Here is an 11,399-nt window from a genome sequence, read left to right on the forward strand (position 1 = left end):
AAGATGTGTGATTGCGGCTAACTACAGACCTGTGACTAAATTCATATTATGTCTATTCAGACTTGAAATATTTGGAGAATAGAATGTGGCACATGTATTAAATAACCCCTCCAGCAACTTTTGCAATTTCTCCAACTAGGCATTATTGTACTCACGAATTTTGTACTTACGGATTCATCGTTTTTCGACATTTCGAATATTGCACAATAGTACAATATTGACCTCAATTGGTAAAAAAAAAAACCCAATATTGTGATCAATCTCAAGAGAGTACATTAACTACATGCAGAGTATCTCCTCATCCTAATCAATTGGCGACATATGCACTATTTAATCTATGATATAATAATGTCTCCACTAGACATTATATCTAACCCCGACCACATGGAAATTACCCTGAAATCCTTCATTAACATTGGCGGTCAGAGGCGACCACGATTCACGCACGTCGCCTTGCATGGGAGAGAGCGCGATTATTCTGGTTTTGGTGCTGGATTCACCCTCGAAATCGAGAAGGAGGAGGGCAGCGAGCATCCATGTGCATTCAATTCGCGGAATTAATTGCTGCTTTGAATCGAAAAATGCGATATCGAAAATGCAGCAATCGGGTTAAAGTATATTCATGTCGATTCGTGGACACCCACGTCGGAGCATAGTGTAGAATCTTGTCTCTGTGAAGAATCGAGAATCGAACTCAATCTTTTAACCCGGTCCACGTGTCAACTTGCTCGACCAGAACTACTGTTGTAGCTTAGCTAATGTGATGGAAGTCATCTCGATCCAACAGTGCTAAGACTTGCATGATAGCACCTTTTCAAGCTTTCCTAACATGGAATAATTCGATTTTAAAAGTACAAAACTTCCCGTAACCTCGGCATGGTTGATGCATTGGAAATGTTTAAGAATATTGCTAGAGATATCATTAAATGTTAAAGATATCATTTGATATTTCTTTATTCCCTAAGGTAGCCAGTTTCCATTTTAGATTAAATTACTTTGCTTTCCATACACTTTGATTGGGTATAATTACATTCTTGAACACGCGTTATGGGGTCAAAGAAACACGATAGTACTCCTTTTTTCAGGACTAGTTGAAAGCTACAAAATTTTCTTAATCAATGGCGTAATAAGTGCCCTTTAAAATACTCGTCGACAAAGCATTCACCTACAAACTCACTCATGAGCGTGGCTTCATGTCCGCTAACTGATTTGGTTCATATACCATTGAAATACAGTGAATTCACGATAATATTCTGCATATCATGTACATGGCGTAAGATGTTTCCTTTAGGATCATCAAAATATTATACAGTATTTACTTCGATTTACTTTGAATTGGATACAGACGCTCGAAACGTCCGTCATTCTACACCACTTAAGCTTTAGAAATCAATGGCACCCCACTTGAATTCAACATTTCATAATATATATATCTTCCATACGATTTGCTAACAATTGTCAAATTAATTCATCCATCACCTCTGTTTCATACCTTGGTCATAGCAACTCGAGAAGCTAGCCCTAGGCTTGGAATCTCAGTAGGAAATGAATTCTCTAATGGAGCGATCCGATTAGTAAATGATGGGATAATCGCAGAGATTTCCACCGCATTTATTAGCACTGACAATACACTACGTGCGTGCATGCATGCAATCTATGGAATTCCTGACCCATTGATTATGCTACTAACATACGTGCTGCGCATCACCATTGCATTAAATGTCGCATAACATAATCAGTGCACTGTATTTAAAATGCCCCGTTAGATTTAAGTTCCATGGATTAAGAACTGCCAGGCATTATTTAAAAGATGAAGAGATTGCTTAGTACTCTAATTATCCACAAGTAAGAGGAGTCGAGAAATGTTAACGAGGGTCATTAGGTTGATTTTGCATAGTCTCCGAAGAAGGTAATTCTTGGTATGTTGCATTGTTTCATGCGTGCTTTTCACGAGCCTTGCAATTATAATTGGAAAATTTCAGGTGGACATCGGTTTGTATGGATCACTGTGGTAACACAAAATACTTAAAATCCGAGTTTTATGTTTTTGGTAATTTAAGGATGTCGCGGAGGCTTGGCATCCTAGAGATTCATTGAGTGTCATGTAGTTCCGTGAATAGGATAAATTCAAGTATTTAACTCGTGTTAGCGGTCTCGAGTTGAAATAGTCTGCACATGTTGAAATACCTCACTTGACAATGGGTCATGTATGCTATCTGTGTACATATCGTCTCCTTCACCTAAAAATTTAAACTTTTATATTAGACTTTGTAATGTAGTATCAGAATTCGGTGTTATCCCTTTTAAGTGTGCGTCCACCACCCCTATTAATTAAATTTTACGTGTCATTCCTAATTTGGCTTGCATATAAAAGAATGTACTAAAATATTTTATATCTTGACCTTTATGCTCTTAATATATTTTTGGTCTCTCTCGACCTAAAAGATTAAGTGTTTGGGTTGGACTTTTTTACACTTTTGATACGTGAAAGATATGTTTTTTTAATGGCTTAAATTAATAAAGCAATTGCATAGCAATGTAGATTATGATTCTTCTTGAAGGAACATCACATAATAAACCATCTAAGAACAACCGATGACCGACCTTAAAAAAGAACCACATATATTACGACCGACCCATTACGATGATCTTTCGCAGAGAGAGAAAGACATCATCCTTGAGGTCGTTTTTCTTTTCTTTTTTGAAAGAAGATAAATTTCCTCTCTTGGAGAAGATGCATTTTCGATTCTATTATAACATCTCCGGGTCGATTCGGTTCGTAATGATTGAATTTATAAATGATCAAATCCAGGAGCAACCGCGATTTTGGCATCGTAGAATGTGCACCTCTGAGAGAGAGAGAGAGAGAGAGCAAACATCTCTTGCCTCAAGAAGAAGCTTGTGACTGGATTCCCATGGAAGTTTTGGGGTCATTTAAAAATTATTAACCAGCGCAAAACCAATCAATATCATATTTAATTCGTTCTCTGTTTTATAAAAGAGGTGATGAGTTCATTTTGGTTACTTCTCTCGCAATGAGCAAGATCTTTTCATTTACCATGAATTTTTCCTATGATAAGCGCAACAAAAAGATACAAAACACCTAAATAATTTCTCACAAAATATATTCGATACTTTCTTTAGAACACTCGTCGGTACATCAAAAAACCCTAGGTAATACGAAACACCGTAATAAAAACCCAGAGGATAATGGTCATTTGGTACTCAATGAATCATTGCCTTCCATGAATTTGCGCTCCATCAAAGTTCGAGCTGAGCTGATATTCTAACTGCACACTTCAAGGACGGTGCATGGTTGTGTGTAGTAATAAAGCTCGAGTCGTGTTACAGTTTTGGCCCTTCTTTTTAGAATAGATCTTGTCGTTCTTTCTTATATTATATGTCTCTGGGACTTATTTAGCTTGATGAGGAAGACAGGTACAAGCAATGCTGGATGAATTACACGTTAGTTGTGATGGGGATGGAATTATTCTAACTCCTGCATACGCGTGGCCATCCGTATTGGTAAAATTTTATCCACGTCATACTCCAACATTATTCAGATTTGCTAATTTTATCATGGTGCATTCATATAGGCTCCAAATGAGCTAATTGTTTATCCACATCACACTCCGATATTGTCCTCCATGGCCACATTGTTTGGAATTGGCCAAATTTCATGTCGGAGAAACTTGATTAGAAATATGTGCCAGTAGGGCTCGATTAGGAAAAAATAAAAGTAAATGAGCGAAAACTAACTTTTTTTTATTTAAAAAAGCATGACCCATAAAATTCTTTAGCGGTCGGTGATGATTACATTGTTCCGAAATGTACATGGAAAGATTACAGCCAATTATAACATCAAATATGGTCCCATAAACAATAACACTTTCGCATACAACATTATGTAATACACTTTCGAGGGGAAAAGTATTAGAATAGTTCTTAATCTATTATATTTGTGTCAATTTAGTTATAAACCTTTTGACGTAGCCAATTCAATCTTCTGACTAATTTTGGCCAAATATTACAAGGCCTACATGATATGGCCGACCCTGACGTAGAAAAATTTTAGTAATATTTTAATAATTTTTCAAATTTATTATTATTATTATTATTAATTTTCTTTTATTCTCTCTCTGTTTTTTTGTTTTTTTTGTTTTGTCCCTTCCCCTTCCCCTAGTCCGTCGTCGGACTCAACAACTAGCCAAAGGCAAGAGCCCGCGAGGGCAAGCCTTGCCAGAGGTCATGAGAGTAGCCTCGCACTGGGCTAGTAAGTGGTTGGCAAAGTCTATTTTAAAATATCATTAAAAGTTATTCACATCAGCACTAGTCGTGCCACATTAGTTAGCTGATGTCCATGTCAACAATATCTAGCCGAAATTAATAAAAAGGAATGAATTTGATTTAGAACTAAATTGGCACTGATGCAATCTATTTAGGACTTTCGACACTTTTCCCCACTTTTGTAATGCTTGGGAGAATTTACACTTAAACCCACCTTTTCTTTTGGCATAACTATACAGGGAAACATCTACTTTTCAAAACAATGGTTCTACAATCTCTACCACACAATTTTTGTCTCATAACATGAAATAGTCTAGCTACCTAGCAAAAGATATTAACCTATTGTTTTAAAGAAAAAAACCTCGATCTTTTCAGTCCAACTCCATAATATCACGGCATCAGTGTCATTAATGTGATATGTTGTTTTTTTTTTTTTTTTTTTTGGGGGGGCATGTGCAAAACATTGCAATAACTTGTTGGATTACGTTATGCTATACATTTCAATGTTAAGCCAAAATTTTCTGCCAACATGCATTATGGGACTCATAAAAAGACCAAAGATTGATACGTTCCCGTTCTTATAATGATAAAAGTACGTAACAAAGATTATAAATCACACATTTCAAGGAAAGCTAAGTGCTAGGGAGCTAAATAAATCTTTGCATTCTCTTCCAAATTAGACAGAAACAAGCTCTGCTTAGCTTGAGGTTCTATGCGGGTTAATGCACACCGTTTTCTAGGGCATTACACGCAGGAACCAAGCGCAACGAGACAAGCACATGGGATTAAGCGGGGGGAAGATATTTCTCAGTCAGCAAGAGGCTCCCAAGGGAACGGCATCGTTTTTATATGGACAACTTGCGAGCGTGACAAGCGGTGATTTGTCGAGCTCGATGTAAGCTCCTTAGCTGGCGTTTTGGGCGTTGGCTTCGCTTGGCTCCATGCATTTTCTGCCGCAGCTTTTAAGAAGCTCTCTTGATCGACCCTTTTTTGAATTTGTCTTTGCTAATTCGTGCAACACCTAACTGCATACGTCCATTGACATGCTTATTGATTAGTGCTTGGTCAAGGACATTTTGGCCGTCATTCTCCCTCCGATAAGTCTTAATTTAAGCAAGAAATCATTGGATTCTTGCGATGCTTATTGATTCGGTACTCGTTACCGGCGTAGTTTCGACACTTCTTGTCCTGCCAATAATGCCTCTTTGGACACGACTTCAGAGGCGGGATGCAGTATTTGTGTGGAAACCGCACATCGACATATTGAGACAGATTTGGAATTCATACAGAACAGTAAAATATAAGTTGCAAAGGAGAATGTCGATAGGATGAATACCGTATTCTTAAGGAATCGATCTTTCGAATAAAAGGTTCAATCACCTCAACAACGACAAGATATAGTTACATTTGTAATATATTCAAACAATATAATACTAGTTTTCTTAAATAAACTGTTAGAAGAAGACGCATGTCATACGAGGAAGATGAACATGAGCCAACAATCCAACGTGGTCACTTTTACACTTCAGATGTTAAAAGTAGAACACCAACTGAACAAGCTGATCTGCCGTTCTGGAGTAACTTACGATCGTCGAAAAAGTTCTTTGCGAACTGTTGGAAAAAGCTCCACGAGCATAGTTCCAAAAGTTGACCATCGGGACAGGGCTCTGCACAGTTTGAGGAAAGAGACGATCAGTGAAAAGCTCGATCCCACCAAGAAATTTCGTTCAACGACCCCGTCTAAGTTGTACTGCAAGGCACAGTAATAATTCGGGAAAAGAAGATAAAATATGGGGATCGACCAACTAATCTTCAAAAACCCTTCTTTGAATTGGCTAATCCTCCTCTAACTAGTCAATGTTACGGCATGATTACAAGCATCGATCGAAGCTTATGTCCTAAGAAGGATTAATCCTCGAGATGTGTTCCCTTGATTTATCATCGTGCACGTGAGAAAGGGAAAAGAGTTCTTCGCCATTATTAGCTCCACCTCTCTTTCTATCGAATTCTTACGTGCAAGCGTGCTAAGACGTGACATTTTTGTACATTACCCTTGTTTGCCCACAAATAATTATTAGCCACTCGTCTCAACTTTTTTTTATTTTTTCCCTGAAAATAGAAAAGAAAATGAGGGAAAATAGAAACGGGGACAAAGAGAAGATAACTCCATATTCTTTCAACGCGCGTGGGAACAAAAAAGAAAATTTTGTTTCTTCTTTTCCCCAAGTTTCGGCACGCTAGGCTCTAAGCTCAAGAAGATGCCACATACACCAAACACGCCATAATCCAAACCGGCAAAATCTATTCGCCCGGAAAATGATAATTTACTTACCTAACTTAGGGATGCCGAGAGCCCACCAACCAATCATCCACCAACACATGTGACGAGGGGCCATGCATGGAGATGATGATCCGGGGGGTCGATTTTAGAACGTTTTCATGTGGGCGGGGGAAAAGGTCTTGTGGGGATGTAAGATACAAAAAGGGGGTCGGCTCCTTTTGTTTGATGCATCGTTTGTGGAGTAAATGATGATCGCTTGATTTTGAAGTAAAGAAAAGCCGAAGACCCGAAGGCCGGACCACGCTCATTAGTCATTCGATAATTCCCACTTTCCCGAATTAATTAAACACTCTCGATTTGTACTTGCCATTTGATTCCTTGGACCCGAGATTTGGAATCCACAAGGTTTTTGGTCTACGAAATCCGCGGCAAGGATGAGCTTTGGTTCAACGGCTTGCATCCTTTCTGATTTCTCTTGGAACTTACGGTTCCTCCGACGGCCCCTCGGAAGTCCTTGCGCTGGAACATACGTCGCCGACAAAGCTAGTTCTTCGGTGTATTGATGCAAATGGTCCGTTGTATACACTATTACCACCGGTTAAGGAACAATACCTCGACTCACTTGGCGACAACGCCTAAAAATCCAACGTTTGCCGAATTACACTAGCTGCCCACCAATTTGAATGTCACCGGACAAACATGTGTAGGGAGAGAACTTTCACGGAGATCATATTTCTCGCGCAATAATGACTGTACGGATGGGCGGTAAAAAGCTTGTAAAAGCCTATGATGATGGGCGCGGGGGAGGTTTGGAGAAGACGGGGAAGCGTGGATGATTCCGCCTAGAAAAAACATGCTATGTTGAGTGCGAGATGATGGGGTCGACCATGATGAGCCAACGTGTGCGGTTCCACAAGACTTGTGTCTCTGACCATAGGTTTCATGTGGTTTTAAGGTACAACTGATTTGAAATGATGACCATACGAGACGTTGCGGTTAGGAAAATTGACCAATCGACAAGGAAATCGAACCAAGCAAATCGACTAAATTTCATTTGAATCCTCCAACCGCCACGCCGTTAAAAACTTAGGAGATAGCTTTTGATAGGCTCGATTACATATCTCACAAAAGAGTCATAGCAGATTTTACTTGACCAACCTTTAATTTTTCTTTTATAGAAAACCTACTTCCATGGTTACATTAACATAGTAAAACGGCACTAAATTATTTGGGAGGCCATTTAGGGAAAGCACGTTACTCGGCGAAGATATGCTGATGCGCACTTGTGGAATGGCATTGAAACTGTGGCGTGGAGACCGCGTGCGACATGCGAAGACCACGTCGGACTTGGGGAATAATAATAAATAAATGAACGAACAATCTCAAAAGTAGGAAAAAGACATAACGAGAGAGAAAAAACCCAGAGACGTACACCACGGGATTTTAAAATGGCTGCAAGAACAAGGTCTTCCACGTTAGTCCGACCTGTAAAACAGTGAAATTATTCAAAAGGGCAAAAGCCAGAAAGTCCTAATTTTTCTACCTAATTGTCACTTAATTTGTTTGCTTGATTCTTGGTGCTCAAATGATACGTTTAGGGTAAGTATCAACTGGTGTTGACCACATTTTGACTTGTCTTGCTATTATAACAACCTATTCCATGCGGAGTGGTGAATCTTTTACCCCCGCAAACTATCTCTGATAGATATCTCGACATATTTTGACCGGGATGCTTGCCTCATTTACCTGGATTGATGATCGAAACGTGGTTGACACACCAACGGGAACACCAAGCGAGAAGAAAGGATCTTCATCCATGTCAAAGGAAGGAGATATTTGAAAATTTAGTATAACAAATTGATGAAACTTATCGTGCGATACGCTTATTATGCACGAGGAGTTACCAATCTTGCAGAAGAGGTAAGTATAGGTCAGATATGGCAAACAAATTGTAATTTTGAGACCTTCTTATGAATGGGGAAAATTTACTAAAAGAGTCTTGAATATATTGTATGATGCCAATTTAGTCTTAAACTTTTCAATTTGATCAATTTATTCTAAACATTTTGATGATTTGCCTTACGTGGATCCCAGGCAACCAACACAGTACGATCGGTGTTGACTAGACAATTTTTGCATTTTTTTAATTTTCAAACTTTCTTTTTGAAAATGAAACTTAAAAATACAAAAATTACCCAAATTAGAGCCAGAAAAAAGGTTAATAACTAGCTGGTACTCAATTTTTGAAAACTTAACTTTATCAATGTAACTTGTCGAATAGGATTGATGTTTCACTTTCTAATATTTTTAACTTGACACATTACAATTGAGAAAAGAAGATGCGTCCTGCTTGAAGGAGTGAGTAAGGGTCAATGAACTAAATGAAACGGCTAGATTTTCTCGCCTTGCTAGTTGGAAGAAATTTCAAATTATACTTCTGATTGATTGGAGGATTACAAATTTCGGTTATGCAACTTAAGTATATATATTATTTGTGCGTGAAGTTTGTGTTGAGAATACACAATCATATAGCTATCGGAGGAAACATAAGCCAATAAATGATAGAGGAAAATATGAATCCAAATTAAATTCGAAATCACAAGTCTCTTCCAAATTAAGATTCGCAAAACAACTTATGACACGTGTGGAGCATGACATGACAATAATTTATTTGATTGAGTCGAAACAAAAAAGGTTGAACATAACTGATGCATCATGTTATATTCGAGTGAGATGATTGTTATGATTTAACAACTTGAAGACGATGGGAGCGAATAGAAATGTGGGGGAAAGGTCAAATACGTTGAATGACATGGTCAAAAGTAATGACGAATAAATGTAGTTCGGAGAGAGAGAGAGAGAGAGGCTAGAAACGCCATTTCCTGACTTTATCAAAATGATTTGACATAATTATACACATTGCTTGTGAATGAAAACAGGGTTTAATCACGAATCGACCGTTTTGTGTCATGTTCAGATATCTTGTCGTAATTTCTGATCGCTGTCATGTTCTCGTGTCATGTCGAGAAATTATCATCTCCGGTCAAACCAGAAGGTGAGTTGGCTGGCTAGAGAGAGAGAGAGAGAGAAATTAATCAAAATTTTGACCGGCCGGTTTAACTTTTTAACAGGGAACCGCGGGCATCTTGGGCCTCACGTGACTGCCATCACAAAGCCCAAGATGCACCCCCACCACCACCCACACCACCACCCTCCTCCTCAGTGGTGGTGCAGTGGCGAAGCCCCCAGAGGGCCGGGCCCACCGGCAGGCGTGCCACGTGTCGGCCTCCGGAGGCGGCCTCCTGGATGCGGCGGGGGGGCGTGTGGTGGGGTCGACGCCGGAATCCTCGGCTCCGGCGACCGACCCTCCCGCCGGCCACCTCGGGCCCTACCCTTTTATACATGGCTGGAAAAAGCCTGTTTTCCATATAAAAGAGCGAAAATCAAATAGCGCCGAGAAAAAAAAGAGGAAATAAAATTTAAAAAAAAAAAAAGATATTGCGAATTCCGATTTCGGCTGTTGGACTTGGATCCTATAAAACAGCGATTCCGTAGTTTCCCACTTCCCTCTCTCTCACCGCAACCGCAACAAGAACTCCTACAGCAACTACAGCGACGACAGCAACAGCTATCAAACTCCCCACCCCAAAACCCTCCCTCCCTGCTTCCGCCATAAAAGCACTCCCTCCCCCAGCTTCTCCCCCTTGAGGCCTTCACCTTCTCGATCCGGCATTTCTCCTTTTCCTCTCCCGCGAGGTCCCTTATAGGAAAAAGCTTGAGCAGGCCCTCCATCGATTCTTGAGGGAACAAATTTATTGGCTTTGGCTTTCCTTCTTTTCTTGCATCCCCATCAATTTTCCAGGAAAATCCAGACCACCTGCCTCGAGTTGAAACCTCCCCTTCCTGCTCTTAGATCCTCGGTATATATAGAGGGTCTCTCCCCGTTCTTCCGATCAGCGAGTCCAAGATTCACTACCCCCTCCTCTTCCTTCTCTCTCGCCTTTCCTTTTCGTTTCGTGTTTCTGGGTCGCGCCTTTCGTATCTCCATAGATGCGAGCTTTGGGACTCTGAGTGATAGCCGAAGAGAGAGAAAAGAGAGAGAGCAAAAGATGGACGACTGTTTCTTCAACCCAGTGAAGTACACCGAGCACCGAACCGTCACGAGGAAGCTGACCAGAGCCGCGCGCAAGAGCTTTCCGCCGGCGCCCACCCGGGTCGTCCGGATATCCGTCACCGACCCGGACGCCACCGACTCCGACAGCAGCGACGACGAGGCCGCCGGCGACCCCTTCTTCTTTCCCCGCCGGCGCGTCAAGCGCTACGTGCACGAGATCAGCGTCGAGCCGGCCTCGCGCGGCGGCGGCGCGCTGCAGGCGGCCTCGATCTCTCGCAAGAGGCCGAGCCTCGCGGACCCGCAAGTCCCGAGGAGGCCGCTGAAGGCGGCGGCGATGGAGGCGGCGACGGGCTCCGGGCGGAAGTTCCGGGGCGTGAGGCAGCGCCCTTGGGGCAAATGGGCGGCGGAGATTCGGGACCCGGCGCGTCGCGTGCGGCTGTGGCTGGGTACCTACGACACCGCCGAGGAGGCAGCCATGGTGTACGACAACGCTGCAATAAAGTTGCGCGGGCCCGACGCCCTCACCAACTTCGCAACCCCATTGAAAGAAGCGGCCGTCACGGACGATGTCGACGCGGACATCGAAGAAGTCGCCGCCGAGGACAACATCAACACCGCGGCGTGCGGCTACGACTCCGGCGACGACTCGCGCAACCTCTCATCCCCGACGTCGGTCCTCCACTTCCGGACGCAGTCCGGGGAGGAGGCCGAGCCGGC

General features: G+C 41.6%; 1 protein-coding gene across 1 annotated transcript in view; it reads left to right on the plus strand.

The window, feature by feature from the left end:
- The first annotated feature begins 10,152 nt into the window (after nucleotides 1–10,152).
- LOC104424467 (ethylene-responsive transcription factor CRF4) overlaps nucleotides 10,153–11,399 on the plus strand; it is a 6,359-nt gene continuing 5,112 nt past the window's right edge. Inside the window, exon 1 of the mRNA XM_039300153.1 lies at nucleotides 10,153–11,397. Coding sequence (XP_039156087.1) covers nucleotides 10,678–11,397 — 720 coding nt within the window. The 5' untranslated portion in view covers nucleotides 10,153–10,677. The remainder of the gene's footprint in view (nucleotides 11,398–11,399) is intronic.

This window comes from Eucalyptus grandis, chromosome 8 (genome assembly GCF_016545825.1).
Source record: "Eucalyptus grandis isolate ANBG69807.140 chromosome 8, ASM1654582v1, whole genome shotgun sequence".
NCBI classification, from domain to species: Eukaryota; Viridiplantae; Streptophyta; class Magnoliopsida; order Myrtales; family Myrtaceae; genus Eucalyptus; species Eucalyptus grandis.